At 48.7% G+C, this 19,343-nt stretch overlaps 2 protein-coding genes across 3 annotated transcripts; both read left to right on the forward strand.

Annotated features, from left to right (window-relative positions):
- The first annotated feature begins 441 nt into the window (after nucleotides 1-441).
- Nucleotides 442-15,166, forward strand: LOC131213143 (coactosin-like protein). Of its 2 annotated transcripts, none has more exons than XM_058207113.1 (3): nucleotides 442-975; nucleotides 12,971-13,294; nucleotides 13,390-15,166. In XM_058207113.1, exons 1-3 carry the CDS (start codon nucleotides 925-927, stop codon nucleotides 13,504-13,506), a joined length of 492 nt encoding a protein of 163 aa, XP_058063096.1. In that variant the 5' UTR covers nucleotides 442-924; the 3' UTR covers nucleotides 13,507-15,166. The 2 variants fall into 2 exon arrangements, with proteins under 2 accessions (XP_058063096.1, XP_058063097.1); XM_058207114.1 differs by lacking the exon at nucleotides 442-975 and adding an exon at nucleotides 12,242-12,263 and having other exon boundaries at nucleotides 12,960-13,294.
- A 1,098-nt stretch (nucleotides 15,167-16,264) lies between these two features.
- On the forward strand, nucleotides 16,265-19,139 carry LOC131213576 (phosphatidylinositol-3-phosphatase SAC1). Its single transcript, XM_058207644.1, has 6 exons — nucleotides 16,265-16,392; nucleotides 16,577-16,674; nucleotides 16,758-17,183; nucleotides 17,256-17,983; nucleotides 18,043-18,303; nucleotides 18,369-19,139. The coding sequence occupies exons 1-6, from the start codon at nucleotides 16,361-16,363 to the stop codon at nucleotides 18,558-18,560; spliced, it is 1,737 nt and encodes a 578-aa protein (XP_058063627.1). The 5' UTR covers nucleotides 16,265-16,360; the 3' UTR covers nucleotides 18,561-19,139.
- Nucleotides 19,140-19,343: the final 204 nt, after the last annotated feature.

Below are 19,343 nucleotides of genomic sequence, written 5' to 3' on the forward strand. Positions count from 1 at the left end.
TGTTGCACAACTGCCCCGGGGCGACTCAGGCACTTATCGATCCGTACCGATCCGAGGCCAATCGCACTTGACCCGTTTCAGGGGATTAGGATTAGGAGGAGCGGATGACGGGGTCTCCATGTCGGCTTTATCGCGGTGCCACGCGACACACCGCCTACGACAGGACTTAAATCAACCCCCCGTAGCTCCCATCCCCACGGGACACGTTCGTACGGGGTGCCCTTATGACGTCACACGGTGCTCACACGGAGGTGCCGCGGGCCCTATCGGGCCACTTTCTCGACCGGGGCTTTCCCTTTCGCGATGGTGAGTGGGCCGTGAGCGCCCCGCGTGAGTGTCCTGTTGCGCTCCGCGCCGGCAGCGGCAGAACTCACGCAACGCGCGCGAGACGCTTCAACGCAACCGGCACCGGGCCGGCGGGCGCAGTCGCTGTGCGAACGTGCTTCCATTCAGACCGGTTGTAGCAGGAAATCTCTGCGCTGTGAACGACGACGACATCCGCCCGTCACAAGTCCTCCGTCCCCCCCCAAGTCTTCTTCGGTCGAGCCTGTGCTCCTCGCGGGATTCTGATTTTGACACAGAGTGTAACAACCCTGGGTGTGACAGCTCGCGGAGCTCTGTTGCGTAGAGGAGTTAGGAGTTAGGAGGCCACGAGCGCCGCGCCAGTGTGCACAGGTTGTGAGCAATTACTAGCCCTGGCTCTGGGTAGTGAGTGATCCGTCATTGTCGTGCCATCGTGTGACTCATCGCCGACCCCCCCCCGACCTGACTGTCTGGCCCGTCCTGGGAGCCGGTGCAATCGCAACGCCACCACCACCACCAGCAACCAGCCCCCGATCAATCCCATCCCCGGTAGCTCCGACATCCGGCAGCGCGCGCACGTCACGTCCGACCGACACCGGACACCGAAGAACGAGTGTGAGGATGTCCGACTCGGTGGAAGTAGAGCAGATGGCCGAAGCCAAGCCACGAAAGGTACGTCCCATCCATCTGTGTAGCTCCTTCTCTCTCTCTAGCTCTAGATCCCAGAACCCCAACAAAGTTCCAACAACTCCAGAACCAGTTCCAAAAAGCTCCAGAAAATTTCCAGAACCAAAAGTTCCACAAAGTGCCTGATCTCGCGGGCGATCTCTTGTCTGGGTGTATGCGTGGTGTGGTCTGATTTTTTTTTTTCGGGGGCCCGGATACCTCTGGACGACGACCGCACAAGGGAACCGGTTTTCGGTGGTCGTCCTTTTCTTTTTTGGCTTTTCGCTCTCGAGAGGTTCCCTCTGTACCCGGTGGTGGTGGTTTCGAGCACACGGCACTCTGCCTGCCTCTGCCTCGGCGCTACTTTCGCACTCCACCACCACCACACACAAGGAGCATGATTGATTTTCCTGTTATTATGCGTTTGCTGCCGCCGCCGCCGCGTACTTCTCTGCTTCTCGCGGACATCAGAGATTTGGGCTGCGAGCAGTTTGCTTACCCTACACGCGTCGATATAGGTCGAGCCTGAATCGCCGATACCCCGTCTTCTCGATCAACCTCGATCTCTCTCAGAGAGAGAGAGAGAGAGAGAGAGAGAGAGAGAGAGAGAGATCGCGGGCAGCAGGCGCCCTAAATGCATAAAGAAAGCAGCGCCCTCCACCCTTCATCAAAGCGCTCGCGATGGTGGATGCCGCCCAAAACCCCCTTTCTTTCTCCCTCCCGCCCCCTCTCTCTCTCTCTCTCTCTCGCGCGCGCGTGCGACTCTTGGAGTTCTTCTCGGTCCGCGCAGCAGCAGCAGCAGCAGCCTCTTGGTTGGTTTTTGACAGCCGCGCGCTAAATTGGGCGCATCTGGCGCACTACCTTCCCGTAATCTGCCCCGTCTCATTCACGCTCTCTCTTTCACGCTATTTGGCCCGTCGACAAAGTTGAACGCGCCTCTGACCCACCCTCGGATCCGGCCACGGAGTAAATGGGGTAAAAGAAACAATTTCACATTTTACCCAAAAATTTCCCGACGAACGGAAAAACGGGAGGAAAAACCGGAACAGTATCGGGGGCGGGGGGGACTGGGTGCGTGCCTCATGGACGATTGCACCCCGCAAGGGTGGGCAAGAGAAATAATAACTTTATCTAAAAACGCAAACCAAAGCAGCCGGGCAAACCAAAAAAAAACTAGAAAAGCGAGAAAACGGAACAACCCCACCGGCCCCCAACGGGGGGGTGGGCCACCCTGTGGACGGGACGGGGGGGGGGGGAATGCAACACGCGAACCTCCACCAGCCCGCCAGCGCTCCGCGCAACGCGCAAACACTTTCGGGAAAGCCTTGCGCGGTTTTTTGTTTTTGTTTTTTAAAGTTTTAAGAGTCTTTAGGCCTTAGGCCCTTTCGCCTCTGTCGGGAGGGTGGGACATTCTAGAGACTCTGGGCTGGGGGCCTCGGTCTTCTGTGAATGCAGTGGGGATGTGGAGATCAATAGTGCTGGCTCTGGAAGAGCTGGCTGACTTTTGACTTGGAGGTTTTGTTGTTTTTTGGTGTTAGTGCATCCTTTGCCCTGCTACGGGCCTTGGAGCATTAGTATACTGTAGTGATTATCTATATGGTTTGTTAGTGATCGGGCTTAGGGTGGGGAGTTTGGCGGATGTAGTCTTTTATGAGTGTGGATCTTACTGGGGGTTTCTTTGGAAGATGGGATGTGGTGGGAGGTGTTTTGGGGATGCATATTTGGTGATTGGACGGTGAAGTCGATAAGTCAGTTTTAAATTCTTAGATACTTGTAATTGGAGGGAGGGAGGATTGGTATTGTCAGTTGGTTTGTTGGTCCGTTGTTGTGGGGGGTATTTGGGGTGAGGGGGTTTTAGTGAGACGAGGGAGGTTTTTGGCCAGGGAGGGAGGAAGATGGGGTAGGGTGGGTGGCAAAATTGGGGATGCATTTTTGGTGACTGGACGGTGAAGTCAAACAGTCTGTTTTAAAATGCTTTTGGTAGTTGTAATTGGAGGGAGGCGGATCGGTTTGGTCAGTTGGTCCGTTGTTGTGGGGGTTATTTGGGGAGAGGGGGGTTTTGGGGGAGAAGGGGGTTTTGGGCCAGGGAGGGAGGAAGATGGGGTAGGGTGGGTGGCAAAAATGAGGATGCATTTTTGGTGACTGGACGTTGAGGTCAAACAGTCTGTTTTAAAATGCTTATTTATGGTTTGTTTTGGTGAGTGGGGGTAGGTGGAGGGGGAGCTATAGTTTGTTAATGAGTCCTGTTCGACTGAGGAAATTGAGGAGTTTGCGTTCTTAGGAGGGGTGGTTAGAGAGGGCTATGGAGATGTCGTTGTCAATTTTATTTGTGAGTCATGTGTATTTTTGGAGGGGACCACTGAAGAGTTTGTCTTGTGTGCATAAGGTTTCTTGGAGGGCTATGATTAAGGGCTGGTGTTTGTATACTAGTGGGATTAATTCTAGTTTGTTTTGTTTTAGACTACGGATATACCAGGAGAGCATGGTTCTCCGCGCCCCCCCCGGCCCCCCATTTTCTAGAGTGGGTCATTTTATTGGGTTGGGGGATTGCTGACAGTGTATTTTATGAGAAAGTATTATCCTTATTAAATATAATTATGAAATATAAATATATGAATATAAATGTAATGTATAAATTAAAATATAAATATAAAATATGAGATATATAAAATATAAATATAAAAATATAAAAATAAGTAAGTATAAATATAAATAAAGGTGTGTGATTGTGGTTTTATCTAAAAAATAGGTGCCCAGAGATGTGCTGAGTAAAGAAGTATAGATGGATGGATTTTATAGGTATGAATCTTTAAAATAATAATTAGGAGCAGATAAAAATTTCGGGAATGTTATGTTAATTAAGTATGAGTGATGGGAAGCAATCTCTAGGAGGTGAATGCAATTTATGGAAATGATAAGATTTTCATAATTGTCTATGTGTAAATCCACTTTTTATTATTTATTAATTTTTTTTTTTTTATTATTATTTTTATTATTATTATTTTTAATATTATTAAGTGTTATTAATATAGTTATTAACATTTCCAATATAAAAATGTGTATTGTTATTGATATCTGTTTGGGTGTATGATGGGGACTTATCTGTATTTAGGTTTCGTCGGAAGTGCTTCACTTCTTTTGTTGTCCGCAAGCACACATTGTACGTATACCATATCCCATGGCAGTGAGTTCTCAAAAGGCCGTGCTCTCGTCCAAATCACTCCCCCCACACAGTTACACCAACACTAAACACTTCCAGTGGTCCGGAGCGAGGCACAATGTGGGGTGCAGAAATAATAAAAAAAAACATTGGCGGCAAGATTTTGAGCGGCGACAGTTTGCAAGCACACATTGCACGCACACCATTTTATCACACAGCAGTTAATTTTCAAAAAAGGCCGCGCTTTCGTCTATATCATTTCCCCTACACAGTTACACGTGCGTTGACTACTATTGAGTGGTCGAGTTTTGCTCACATCGAGTGAAGTGGATTTCTTACTGCTCTATTCATACATACTAACACAAAGAACTTCCAGCAGTCGGGAGCAAGGCACCGTGTGGGGCGTAGAAAAAAAAAACATTGGCGGCAAGATAGAGAGAGGTGGCAGTTCGCAAAAATCACATTTTACATACACCACTTCCCCACATAGCAGTTAAATCATAAAAGGCCGCGCTTTCGACTAGTTCATTCCCCCCCACACTATTACACGTATGATGCCCTCCTGATGATTGAAACATTCTCTACGGAGCAATGCGACAGGATCAAACATGTTTCGGCTGGTGGCCCATTGAAAGGCGGGAACCGTTATATGAGAAAAAACTTTGCCGGCAAGATAGAGAGCGGCGGCAGTTCGCCAAAAACACATTGTACGCACACCACTTCACCACATGGCAGTTAAATCATAAAAGGCCGCGCTTACGACTAGTTCATTCCCCCCCACACTATTACACGTGTGATGCCCTCCTGATGATTGAAACATTCTCTACGGAGCAATGCGACAGGATCAAACATGTTTCGGCTGGTGGCCCATTGAAAGGCGGGAACCGTTATATGAGAAAAAACTTTGCCGGCAAGATAGAGAGCGGCGGCAGTTCGCAAAAGTCACATTGTACTCACACCACTTCACCACATGGCAGTTAAGTCTCAAAAGGCCGCGCTTTCGATTAGGTCATTCCCCCCCACACTATCACACGTGTGATGCCCTCCTGATGATTGAAAAAATTCTCTACAGAGCAATGCGACATGATCAAACATGTTTCGGCTGGTGGCTTATTGAAAGGCGGGAACCGTTATATGGACGCTTATCACACGTCAAACTGTTCGCCCGCCGATTCGGATGACAAATTAATGCTCAGGGAACACGGACTGTGTGGTCGTCTGCGGATTCTGAATGTCTTTATCCCGCGGGTCTTGAATCTGTTAATTCCCATTTGTTCTAAGCGACTACTTAGTGCTTTTCGCTAACCTTTCTACCAAAAAAAAAAAACATCGTTACGCCGCGGGTGGTGATGGGGCCGAAAAGATATTGGCGGCGGAAAAGATGTGCGACTATTTCGCTATAGCGCGCGGGGCAGCTCTTCTCCGTTCTATGTTTGATTTCCACACACTTTCCCACCGCTTTTACGACTGGAGTTTTCGGTTCCACTAAAAACCGGCAAAAAGTTATGTCCAAAAATGTCTGAAATTCCCTCTTATCAAGAAAGTGTTCAATTGGTCGCTATGACTTCGATATCGGCGCTTCTGATCCCATGAATCACCACAGAAAATTCTTGTTCGAACACGACCGAGGTCCCGTCCTACGAAAGAACCAATTTGATCGGCGTATGGATCTACAATTGCCAACCAAAAAGTTCCTAAAACTTAACAAAAAAAATAACACTTCGACACCTGAACAAATAAAATAAATCACTTATCCGTCTGTGATTAGATTAAACTTTGTGAAAATACGCCAATCACTAAAGACACTACTATGTGCTGAAAATCTGAGAGCAAGAGGAAACCAATTGTCAACTGCACTAGTCGGCGTCCGGTGACAGAAAGCCTTGCGCGGTGGTGGCCAAGTACCGGAGGCTCGCGCTTCCCTCTGTTCGTGCTTGTGTGTGTGTATGGGTGGTGTTGGGTGGTGTTGTCTCTTGCTTTCTTTTCGTCCCACCAGTCCCCCCCCCACCTGCGGCAGGGCACACGCTTTATTGCGTACACACTGCCTCTCCCATTCTCTCTTGCGGCAACAGCACACGTGTCATCCGCGCTGCTCTTCTCCATTTACCTAGTGGCGGCGGCGGCACCGGATCACCTGTCTGGGCAGGGGTCGTGTCCTACACTATCAACTAGTACCGTTTACTTAGACACGCCACCCACCCGAGAGGCCTGAGTGACTGGATCAATACTGGATCTGGGGTGTTTGCCAACAACAACGCATGTCCCGTTCTGTGCCAACTAGCACGTGGGCTGGAAAGTCCCGAGCCTGAGTAAGGAAACGTGGGCTTTTTTGGTTCAAACTACCAGTGGGAGCCAAATCTGGCGAAATTAATGTATTTTGGCAATTGTTTTGATTGACTTGGCGCTGTCTCCATGAAACAATATGTCCGTTTCTTTGCAATTTCGACCCCTAGACGCCCCAATAACGCCATACAATATTTTTCAAAACGATTTTGATGAAACGAAATTCAAAACGTTTTTGATGATTTGTTTTAATATTTCCTGTAGTTTCCACGTTTGAAGTCGCCAAACCAACGTTTTGTTGTTGTTTCGGATGAAACACATTTCCAAAGCCATTCGCGCTTCGCTTGATCCTTGCTCCTTTGTTTTAAAAATAAAATAAGATGAAGCAAAATATTGAATGAAATTTTTGGCAGCTTCGTTTTCGAAGGTTGGAACTGAAAATAAAAAGCGATGCATGGGAACAGGCACCTAACGCGTGTTGGGCCCATTCTCCGTCAACACTTTGGCGTGCAGTAAACAAGTCCCAAAAACACCAAAAAAAATATTAGCTTTGGCCGCTCCGTCGAGGCTTATCGGACGTCGGCAGCTTCCCGTCGCGCCGTTTGTGGACGTTTCGGAGAAACTAACCCCACCCCACCACCACCACGAAGCTGCGGCTCCTTCCCTGGCGGGGCCCTGTGGGCCCTGCTAAGACGGCACGTACACGTCGCGTTGGCGACAGTGTCCCGTCGTGGGGTCCTGCAGTGTGGTACCCTCTCTTGTCAAAACGATCAACTTGTAGCGGGGGGAAGGCCGTGACTTACGATAGGTCAATCTACGCAGCAGAAATCGAAGTCATGCACCCCAACCACGACGAGGCACATCGCTCGTCGTCCAATTGGGGCCTATCGCGAGCCCTCTGCGAGATCCGCACCCGGATACAGTGCGCCGCGCCAGTTTTACTGCTTTACGACACGTCCATCAAGCGAGTCCATCCATTAATCGCACAGAGCTGCAGCGAGTGAGTGAGCGGCCCATCGGAAATCGGGCCGCCGGGGTTAGATAAGGCAGTTCCACGAACGCATCGAATCACCGCGCACGATGACCACAGGAGTCAACGGGCACACGGAGCGCCGATGACCGTGACCCACACACCCCCGGCCCCCGGCGGTTCCACTCCAATTTCTCTTCCATTGGTCCACGACGATGTGGCGGCCGATGGTTCCGCGCCCCGGCGTATTTAGCTTTTAGCTTTCCTCAATTGTCAATATATTACTTTTGGGTTGGGTGGGTTGATGACACCCCAAAAGCAACCACCCGGGTGGGGGAATCAGGGGAATGTGTGTCAAAACTGCTGGAGATGAGTCCGAAAATAAAACCCCCGTTAGTGGTTGGGTTTCCATCATCATCATTCCGCCTACACCCCCGATGGTTGGTTTCCGATGCGGTTCACGCACCAGGGACGCCCCCCAGGTCGGAAGAAAAGGAGGGAGAGACAGCGGAAAACAGGCCGTATCATAACGCCTGCTCCCCTGCACTCCTGAGACACAGAGGGTAGGCAAGAAAGACGTAGGTTCCGTCATTAAATACCGGACTCCATTCCGGAGGGGGTTCCAGCTTGACATCCGCCAGGCGTTTGACGCTCCGTAACCTTCATCCAATCCACGCGGAAGTAACCGGTAGAATAGGAAGAACAACCTGTCGGAAAGGGGACCACCCTTCATAGTAGAGAAGAGGACCACAACGCCTAATCATTAGTTTTCATATGTGGGTCGTTGGAGTATTGTTTTTCCAAATGCCTAGATGCTTCCGGACTTCCCAATTCCGGCTACAGGAGCAGCGTGTTGGAGACACTTAATACTGCGCGAGTTTCAAACTAAAACCCCGAAAATTCGGCGTCAGCGGCCTTGGCGTTGCTGGTGCGGTTTCTGACCCGGATACCCAAAGACCCCCTCTGGTGTATCTTCGCCGGGGGTTGCTGGAGATGATGTCCACCGGTAAGGCAGGCTTTTTTGGGGTGCTTGTTCCATTGTTGCGGTACACTGGAAGTAAAACTCCCAAGGCTCCCGAGGCTCCCAAGGCACGCCACGGATCTTGAAGGGTGTCCACGGTGCGTTGTTACCACCCGGTGGAGGTGTCTTCCACACCACACTATCGAATCGCCGTGGCCGGTCATCGAACCCTCGGCGACCCAGCGATAGAGAGGAAGCCCCCGGGGAGGAGCGCGCGCAGTACAGAGAACGAACAAGTAGAACTAGATGAAAGCGCGGTGGGGAAGAAATAAAACAAATAAACTGCGCAACCGGGACCGGGACCGGGCGGGCACCACCACGCAAAGGTCGGTCCGGTCGGCGGCGGGCCGGGCCGGGCCGGGGTCTTGGCCGAGAAAACCACGAAAACAGCCGGCAAAGGAGAACGCGGGAGAAAGAAAACGGAACCCAGGGGGCGTTGGGGAATTTTGCAACCGTTGGTTTGCGTGTGTATGTGTTCTCGTTCGCTTGGCTCTCTCCCTCTCGCTCTCTCTCTTTCTCTCCATGGAACCACGGGGTTCAGGATAAAGACTGGCGAATCGGTGTTCACGCGTTGGATTGAGGTTAGGTTGCAAAATTTCTCGAAACCAACATTGTCTGGATCGGCATCAACATAGACAAGTTGAATTCTACGCTCCCATTTGCCGACAGTTCAAGGGCACGATGAACGCACAGTGGATAGGTATAATTTCTGAAAGGATCAACAGTCCAACTTTTGACAGCATCTCCTACCGTCATTAGTTCGTGACGTCGAGGAAGAGAAAGAACACAGCTCGCAAGAATCTAATCAAGATTCAATCCGGCCAGTCTCGGATCCACGGTCTTTTGGTCCGGGTTTTGAGCCATCGGGACTAAATTAACGTCCGCCGGCCGGCGTGGTTTTTTGCGATTTTGGTGGAAGCGACGAGAACTGCAAACGTAGGCAGCAACAATTTGCATAATTTTTTTCCTCTCTCTCTCTCTCTCTCATATTGGCTGGCGACTTTGTGAGTGGCGCGCGTTCCTCATCGGCGCGGTGCGTCATCCTGCGTCCTCCGCATCATCTCATCGCCTCATTTGGCATCGCTTTCGTGCATTTATTTCGATGGCGAAACGATGTCAAAGTCAAAACCACTGCCGGTGGACTTACCTATATTTGGGAGGCTTGGGACCCACTAGCGCAAAGCTGAAGACCGGGCTACGCTCGGCAGCTCAAGTAATTAGAAAGTAGTTATGGATTCAGGAGAAAGTAATTAAGGACCCTACTACTGCCTTCGTGTCATTATAAAAAGGTACACCCCGGATGAGGTTATCGTTTTGCTACAGAGAGAGTCCTTGATTGTTTTGTGTTTTACATGCTCGAATTGCCTGCTGGGGATTCGTTCCACCCTTCCTATGTCCAGCGTTCTTCCCCCCTGTCACCAGCCCCCACAATACACAATCGCTCAAAAATAGCCTCCACACATTTCGGTCTTCGGAACTGTGGCGAATGAACGACGCCATCACAGTTCCGTGCCGAGAGCGCACAATCGGAGCAATAAAGGAGCGGAAAAAAGAGTGCGAAGACTCGAGAACCCCCTGTCAAGAGAGGAGCCGTTGATCATGGGACCAGGGCCGCGGGAACGGTTTATAACCTCATTTCTCGGCGGCGTCGTCGTCGCCGTCGTCGTTGTCATCAACTGGAATCGCATTTGCAGGCAACGAATTTGCGGAGCATAAGCAACGGCGCATTCGAATGACGGGAGGGGAGGGGAGGGGGAAGGGGGTTGGACGTCGGGGAGAGGGAAAAAAAACGATAACCACGGCCAAGAGCCAGCGCGCGCGCCGTCAAAGCCATGGCCGGGTTGTGTATGCGCGCAAGAATTCCGACGCAGACGGAATGTGACGGAAAAAGGAAGAAATAGAAGCCGAGACACAGAGCACGGTGATGGTGGTGACGTGGTGGCGTTGAGGCGACGCCGAGTCGTGAACGTTTCGATTTCGCTGTCCCCCAGGTCCGCTGCGCCGCCACAGATTGCCTTTTATGGAGATGAACGTCTCGTGCTGCCTAGTGTGTTGTCCCCAAGTCCGAAACCGGCCTTGGTGGTGATGTGTCTAGGAGAGCCGAAGTCGGAGGCTTCGCGGCACGCGGCCACATAGGGTGGTAGATCACGCGTTCGAGACAGCCTTGGGGACTGATGGAGTTGTACAGAGGGGTCACAGGCACAGACAGACAGGGAGGGAGTCAGGGAGAGGAATGCCTGCTGGTGAATGGCACGCACACCACCACGCGAGCTCGTATATGGTGTTGGGAACTGAATCCCCCAAGTATGCCACCCCAAGAATTGGGCTGGCGAAAATGATGCAATCGGGCGGGGGGAAGGTGCAGAAGAGTGTGAGCGTCCAGGACGACACATCATGCCGCCAGTCCTGCGGACCTCCGATGACTAATGTAGAAGAAGCAAACGCCACTGAAGTTTCGCCAACTGTGGACTGGACTTCCCCGGGTTAGTGTCGGTTAGAGAACCGCCGCCTGGATGAGTGATTGGAAGGGTCGCAGAAGTCAGAAGGTCTAGAACCAGACTTTAGGGGCTTCGTCCAGTCTGCCGAACCGCCGATCAATCGCGTACCTTTTTGGACGTGTTGTAGCAATGACGGGGAAAAAGTCGGTCAGCCCTCATCCAATCCGGCCACAGCGCTCATGACTCACCGGCCGCTATCAATCGCTCGAACGAACCCGGCTCCAGTTCCGGTAGTAAAGAAGGGGAGTGCTGGGAAACCTTGTAGGGTGCAATAGGGGGTTTTATTTTATTGCTGCAATACTGCACCGCAGATGTGGCGACACACCATATGAGCAGCGATAAGCGAAAGCCTCTTCAATCCCCAACTGTCAACAGGCGGTGCGGTGGCCAGGGCTAGCCAGGCACGAAGCAACAGACTCTGCGAAGGTCACCTTGTCTCGCTGCTGTGTGGTGGGGCCAGTCGGACGTGTTTCACGTGGCTACGCCTGGACACCTGACCTTCAATAGTACCCCAACCAGCAGAGCTACCAGAGACGGTAGCCCATTTTCATTATATTTTTTGTCACTAGGAACCTTGGCGCGTGACACCTCTTGTTCGCGCATCCGAGCGACATCGTATGCACGTGATACTGCACTCAACCGGCAACATCAACTGTGAACGCCCATATGGCTTGCCGGACCGGACCGGAAGAAACCGGACACAATGTTGCTCCCTGCACTTGAGAAATTGTGTCGCTTGCGCCGAAGAATGTACGACCAATATTGTGTATAACCAGTAATATTTAATATTGTGGCACAACGAGAACATTACATTCTATTTGTCTAACCAACTCAAGGACCTGATAAGAAAACTGCTTTGCTGACAGGAACCATTATGTTCGTATTTCCCACAGACCAAAACAAGCGTTTCACTTCTTGGTGTCTTTTGAAGTATCTTGATGCTGTGTTCAGCAAGGAGAATTCAAGTTTTACAACGTTTCCCGGCGTCAGGTGAAGTCGGAGAATGGAAGAACAAGAAGACAGCCGTGTTTGTTCAGTTGGGTTTTACACAATTTAGCTTGTGCCTATCTGGCGATAAAGAAAAGCCGGTCGCTTACAATGACCAATCAAAAACCCCACCTAAACCTGGAAGTGGATGAAAAGGTCTACCGGTGACGTGTACCGCAAAGCGCAGTTACATCGAAGAAAGACCCTAACTTCTAGAGATCCCCTAGGCGCTACTGCTCTGGGGTAACCCGATACGGCGGTGTAGCTCGTCATATTTTTGCATGTTCCTGGCCACTCTCCTGGGGACCATTGCAGCGTAGACTGAGCAGCATTCTAATAGTGTTCCATGGGAAAAGGAAAGCCTACTCAAGTCTAATTCTGGAAGCAACGGGTTGCTTGTACTTTAACACATTCCGCACAGTACCCAGACATTCCACAGACGCATAGAGTGGCCACCAGACCATACGATGGGGCGGCTGCACGATGATGCACCTGTTGAGCGCGCGCTGTGCAATTACAAACGTTTCGCGCGGAATAAAGAAAGTGAAAAATACTCACTAGCCTAGTGCCGTGTGCTGGTGCGCTACACCAGGTAATGATTATGACACGCCCTGAATCGTTATTGCAATGCGCAGCGGTGCAACCAAACAGCAGGCATGCGTTTAGGGTTAGAAAATGAAAACAAAATAGAAAGGCGTCGACTGTTGGAAACCCCGTTCACAATTCGCTCTCGCGGACCTCGGAGAAAAACGAAAGAACGTACGCGTGTTGCAATGAGCGGCACCGCGCATCGTCTGTGCGCGGCGATTAACAGGACCTGGCGAAAGCCGCGGGCGTCAAACCACACACTTATCCATCCATCCGAATCGTGCCGAAAGCGTGTGGAAAATTCGTAACGTCACTTGCGCGTAGTAGCCCTATGCTAATGTGGCATAAACATTGTAGGTTGTGAAGGATCTCGACACGATCTATGTCAGGCTTTCGTAGAGGTTTAGAGCACTGTTGGGGTCTCGGCAGTCCCGCCCGGCAGTGGCAAACTATTATCTGCTTCCCGCCTAACCTGTTTGCGACATCCCTTCCAGATGGCACTACCAACCTCGCTCGACAAGGATGCGATCCGGGAAGCGTACGAGGACGTGCGCTCCAATCTAACCGATAACGAGTGGGCCGTGTTCAAGTTCGACGGGCTGAAAATCGTCTGCTCGGCCAAAGGTCAAGGCTTCCAGGAACTGTGCGACGAATTTCAAGACGACGAGCGTGCCTTCGGCTACGTCCGAATACAGATGGGCGACGAGATGTCCAAACGCAGCAAATTTCTGTTCCTCACGTGGATTGGGCCGGAGGTTGGCGTGATGCAGCGTGCCAAGATGTCTACCGACAAGTCGATCATCAAGGATGTGATCAATGTAAGCCGCGCCCTGCTATGATTTTCCTACCGTGAGCCTCTACCTTCACTACAGTCTGCTCTCATGGGGATTTCCTTTTTGTTTTGTTTTTGCAGAACTTTGCCGTTGAACTGCAAGTCGAAACGAGTGCCGATTTGGACCTGGAAATGTTCAAGATGCACCTGAACAAGGCGGGCGGCGCCAACTATGGCACAGGCGTACGGGACCTGTAAGCGCGCTGTGTGCCGATAGAACGTAGGAAAAGAAGAGCGAGAGCGGACCAATGCACGACCGGGACCTTCGTTTGTCCGCGACGAAGGGATCGCGGGTCCTGTTGTAGCATGTAACAGCGCCAAAAAAAAGAAAACAACGGAAAACGTTAATGGAACATTCGATTTTTCGACGAAAACCCGACGAGAGGACCTGACGTCGCTCGCATCAAACGACGGCCACTAAACCAGCGACAAACGCGCGCAACCTTAGGATTTAGATTGTACGTGTTTACAAATCTGCTATTTAACACTCGTCTACCAATGTGCTCATTGCTGCCTCGTTGGATGGTGGTGTCACCTTCGTAGCCGATGGGGACACTTCATCGATTTCTCTATCGTTCCTTGTTATCTAAATCTAACGCTTTTGGCATTCCGGTTTCAGTCTCATCGATGAGCGATCGCAGAGATTGTTTCAATTTTCACCCGTGTTCGATCTCATCAGTTCGCCCGTCTGCTTAACGCTTCACGCACGCATTTCAAAGTATTTTATAGTTAAGATAGCGGAACTGTGTTTGCCTCTACCTATTTGGCTACTACCATACCAGGGAGCGGACAGACGACGCTCACCACGTACCTGCTTTATGATAAACAGCAAGCAGGATAGGTAAATGATGGCAGTACACGATGCCGAAGTTAAAAAGACGTAACAGAAATTATAAATTCATAATTCTTAACCTGAAAAGCGCACACACCATAGATAGTCCGCACAAAATACAACTTGCGACTTGCGAAACAAACAAGGAAAACAAGAGGAAAGGCACAATGCAGGGGGAAAGGAGTGCATACAGTGCGGCAATGCTTCCTGCTTAAAATCGTTACATAAAGTGGGCAAAAACTGTCCGACTGTTTTGCGAGTGTATATCCATGCCACCAGTAGGAAGAACTATTTATCTGCAATGTTGTGATTGGATACATAATGGATGAAAAATTAAATAAAGTGAACGAAAACCCCCTCTATATCGGTAGAGTTAAACATGGAACAAACAGCAATACCTACCTGTTGCGGAAGAAACTTTGCCCAAGTTGGTGACTAACGTAGCAACACCATTCACTGCACGGGGTGGACGAATCCATCTTATCTGAGGACACTGTTCGGCTGTAGGTACATGCGCAACCTGATTTCACGATATTTTTTTTTGTCATTGCCAAATCAGTGCGTTTTGTACTGCCCAAAACCCGCGAAAACCCGATTAGCACGAAAGTTAACAGGAAGCCAAGTGAACGAGTTAAAAAAAAAGCTGTGCACCCATCTAAAACGAAAATGAGGAATTAATTAACAAGAAAAAAGGGGAAGCTGCCCAGCAATTTTTTTTTTTACAGCAAGTGAAAGGAACTGACTTTGTGTTTAATGCAATCTACCCAAAACAAAAAAAAAACAATATGAAATTAATCTTTCCCGACCTAGCATGTAAGGATTTAACCACTCCAGCCTAGTTTTGTTTCCTACCAACCCGTCCTATGGCAGTACGCCGTAAAGTGCAGGGTTTATGTTAAAGGTCGAATGGTTTTCGGTGTTTCTGGTTTTCGCCATCTGCCTTCGGCACAAACGAGAAATGCACTCAGAAACCAACCGAACACCGCTTCGGGAGAGAACCGATTGTACGCCACTGAAAATATTCTCCCAGTGTAGAAATAAAACTATAAACTGATTCAAAACTACCTAAAGGCATTTTGGATTACTTGGATTACATCTCAATACACATCTAGAATATCATCTCAGGAAAAGTTCCTGCTCGAGGTGACCGTCTTTTTGAATCGTTTGTTGTTAGCACGACGTCGAACGTAAATAGCAATTCATGCGCTATAACAACATTCAACTGTCAAATACAAAACGGCCAGTAGCGGGAAAACCTGTTTATATGAGCAAGCATCCGATGTTTCCTTGTGAAAATTACTTTTTATAAGGTAACGGTAACATATTTGTTGATTAATGTTTGCACCACTTTTTAAACTGATGATGTAACAAAAAATTAAGCACGAACAGAGCGGTAATGTTCTATGTAACCAATTCCAGCTTTGCACTAGTTCGTATAAACACACCCGCCACATTCGCAATTTTCTGTGGTACTCATTTTTTAATTGGACCAAATGCTTCCAACACAGCTTACAACATCCTTGAACCAATGTCAACTATAATTTTATACATCTTCACGCTATAATTTTTTATTTTCCCGTTTGTTCCTAAAAAGTCGTTTATCGGTTTCCTTGCATTCGAAAACAATGCGCTGTCAGAGAAAACCCGGCAAGGAAATATTTTGATTGCATTGCGTTTTGTACGTAACCTTCCTTTACCATATGGCGTTGTAGCTGCAGCGTAACTTTGAAACGTGATATAAATGGGACTATTCGGCCGTATGTAACATTCGGACAATCAGTTCGATTCTTATTTTCGGCCAATTTTATTACTTGCTTTTTAATCTTAGAAGAACGGCAAACTTTTTGACTGTTCAAGTAAAAATAGCATGTCCAAAAAGTTCCTTAAAGAACAAGGTATCAAGGTTTTTAAAAGACAAATTATTTTTCACTATCAATGAAGAGGTAACTATTTCGTAATTAACTTGGTTGTATTTTTCCGACGATTTATCGTAGGTTTCACTAGAACATATACCCCTGCAGATAAACAATGACTTTCATCTGCGTATCTCTTATAAAACGACTCTACTTGTAGTTGCCAGATGTGAGCTGTCATTTACGCGTAGCTACTTTGATAAAAGCGGCCCAGTTTTCGGTTTTCGTCACTGCTCCAGGAGTCTTCTAACAAACGATAGCCAATTTTGTTTTCCCGTTGAACTGTGTTCCCGTAAAGCAATAAAAGATGGCTGTACCCGTGTACAGTGCAATGAAACTGTAAGTAGAAACTCGAGAGACATAAAAATCGCTGCCCGAAGGCTGAACGGCGCCCTTCCGAACTCGTCCGGAATAGTGTGATTAGCGTTCTGCATGCACTTTCCTCGACGAATGTGTGCAGCTCTGCCAATGGTCGTCTGACTCTTTCCGTTTCATTTTTCACTCTTGTTCAACTCTTTTTCAGCTACATTTCCGCAGATAAATTCTACATCGAACCGTGCGGGGAGAATGTGAACGAGTATATGGTGATAGATCGGCTCTCTGCGATAGCCGAAGTACAAGGTACGTGTTTTTGTGAAACGTATTGAGGTTAGGGATTCTGTTCTCTGTAAGCTCTGCAAATACCGCTTCGTTCCCAATTCCAGAAAAAGAAGCCTTATCCTACCCGCCGGATTGCGAGCCACGAATGATCTACGGCATACTTGGCATGTTGGAGTTGCCAAGCTGTATGTACTTGTGTGTCATTATGGATAAAGCTGCCGCCGGAATAATCGAGGGCAACGAAATCCATCGGCTAACTTCGTACGCTATGGTATCACTGCGAACAGGAGGCGTATTTGAAGAGCATCAGGACAGTACATGCATGAAACTGGTGCTACAGGTACTGAACACACCGTTCTATTACTTCTCTTACTCGTTCGACCTTACGCACACGCTGCAGCGCTCTCGGGAGGTTACCGGTACCAGTCTTTACGAGCGGGCGGATACTCGATTCGTTTGGAACAACGCCCTGCTCGATGGCTGGTATCGGCCAGACATGTATCGGTACTGCGTACCGCTGCTGCACGGCTGTGAGTAGTACAAACCTCTTTTCTGCGACTTTGGGAAAGATAATATTACTTTTCGCCCTTCTTGGTTCACAGTTATTTCCATACACAACATACTGGTTAGCTACCAAAACGTTTGCTTTGTGCTAATTTCACGGCGCTCGCGAGAGCGAGCTGGTACTCGGCTGTTCACGCGTGGCATCAACAGCAACGGTGAAGTTGCCAACTATGTGGAAACTGAGCAAATTATCGCTTGTGGTGTAGACCGTGTTTCATTTGTACAGACGCGTGGCAGCATTCCGCTGTTCTGGCAACAAATGCCCAACCTGCACTACAAACCTGCTCCGAAGCTGATGAATGATGTTGATCATTTGACCGCCTTCTCGAAGCACATCGACGATCAACTGGCTCGGTATGGGCGCCAGATAGTGATCAATCTGATTGATCAGCGCGGTGCCGAAAGTGCACTCGAGCGAGCGTTTCGAGCAATGGTTAAAACGCATGGGAATCCAAACGTGCGTTACGAAGCGTTCGATTTCCATCGCGAGTGCCGCGGCATGCGGTATGATCGAATTTCTGCATTGATCGAACGAGTCGCTAGGGAGCAGGACGAGCTTGGGGTATTTCACCACCAGGTTGGTGGAATGGGCTTGGTGCTCTCGAAGCAGAAAGGAGTTTTTCGCACGAACTGCATCGACTGCCTTGATCGGACGAATTTGTTCCAAAGTGTGCTCGCCCAACGCAGTCTGCAGCAAACGCTCGAGAAGCTGGACATAGTCCGATATATCGATCCTACTTCGGTCTTAGCAACTATCTTCAAAGCGGTGAGTGATATATTGCGAGTTCTTTGCTAGGAAATGTCCTCATTTTTCCTCTCTGACAGGTATGGGCCGACAATGCAGATCTCATCTCGCTGCAATACGCCGGAACACGGGCCCTCAAAACGGACTTCACGCGCACCGGGAAACGCACATTAGTAGGAGCCTATAAAGATGGCACGAACTCTATGCGACGCTACATCAAAAATAATTTCACCGATGGACAACGCCAAGACGGAATTGATTTCCTTCTTGGTACATACCGCGAGAAAGGTACAGGGACCGTCTTTCCTGTAGCGCGGTCATACAACCCCAAAATCATAATCGTGAGTTAGCGTGAGCAATTCTGATTGCATTTGTTTTTCATCGAAAATCCTTTTGTCGTTTATAGGTCTTTTGTCTGTTAATAATCTTTTTCGCCTTGACGTTCATGCTGCTCATCTTTCCACAAGAGTATACAATACAGATAAAACTGTCCATCATGATCTGTTTCCCAATGGCATTGCTGCAGCTCTACTATTTATCTAAGCACCGCTCCGCGATTATTGTTTGGCCGCAGCTCGAGCGGCTAAAGGAGCAGTGAATCGCTTACAAAGAGAAGCTTACGACCGCGGACGAACCATGCCACCATCTTTCGATCCTGATCTACGGTTTGCTTATTTAATCGTTTTTTTCACGTTTTACGACACATCATTTTCCTTTAAATGCTGGGCATGCATCCCAGAGATAATTTTTAGCCGCAGCTCGAGCGCTTGAAGGAGCAGTGAATCGCTTACAAAAAAAACCTTACGACCGCGGACGAACCATGCCACCATCTGTCGATCCTGAACTACGGTTTGCTTATTTAAACGTTTTTTCACGTTCTACGACACATCATTTTCCTTTAAATGCTGGGCACGCATCCCAGAGATAGCTTTTCTAGCGACCCCCGAACTAAATGACGTTCTTACAGATTAGTACTTATGATTAAACGGTTATTGTTAAATGCGATGACCAATATTCAACATTTCCAACTCTCGTTTAGGAGCAATATTTCTTGTTCGCGCATTTACCAAAAGCAGCATTCCGCGATAAAAGAACATCGATTACAATATCAAATTATATTAAAACCCCGGATGGGATTAAAACTGAACATTTACGACAAAATAAAAGCAAATATAATTTCATTTGGCGGTGTATGAAACCCTAGCAAAATTCGTATGCATAATTCGATACAATTTGGAGCTTTGGAGAAATGAATTTTGTGTGTTCTGTTGTTTGCTTTCACCCGATTTCCTACATATTTCGTAAGATGAACGTTCCTGTAATCTATATCGTTAAACCTAACTATTCACTGCTTTCTCCTACACCTACCTACATAAATCTT

The sequence above is a fragment of the Anopheles bellator genome, chromosome X (assembly GCF_943735745.2).
Source record: "Anopheles bellator chromosome X, idAnoBellAS_SP24_06.2, whole genome shotgun sequence".
NCBI lineage: Eukaryota > Metazoa > Arthropoda > Insecta > Diptera > Culicidae > Anopheles > Anopheles bellator.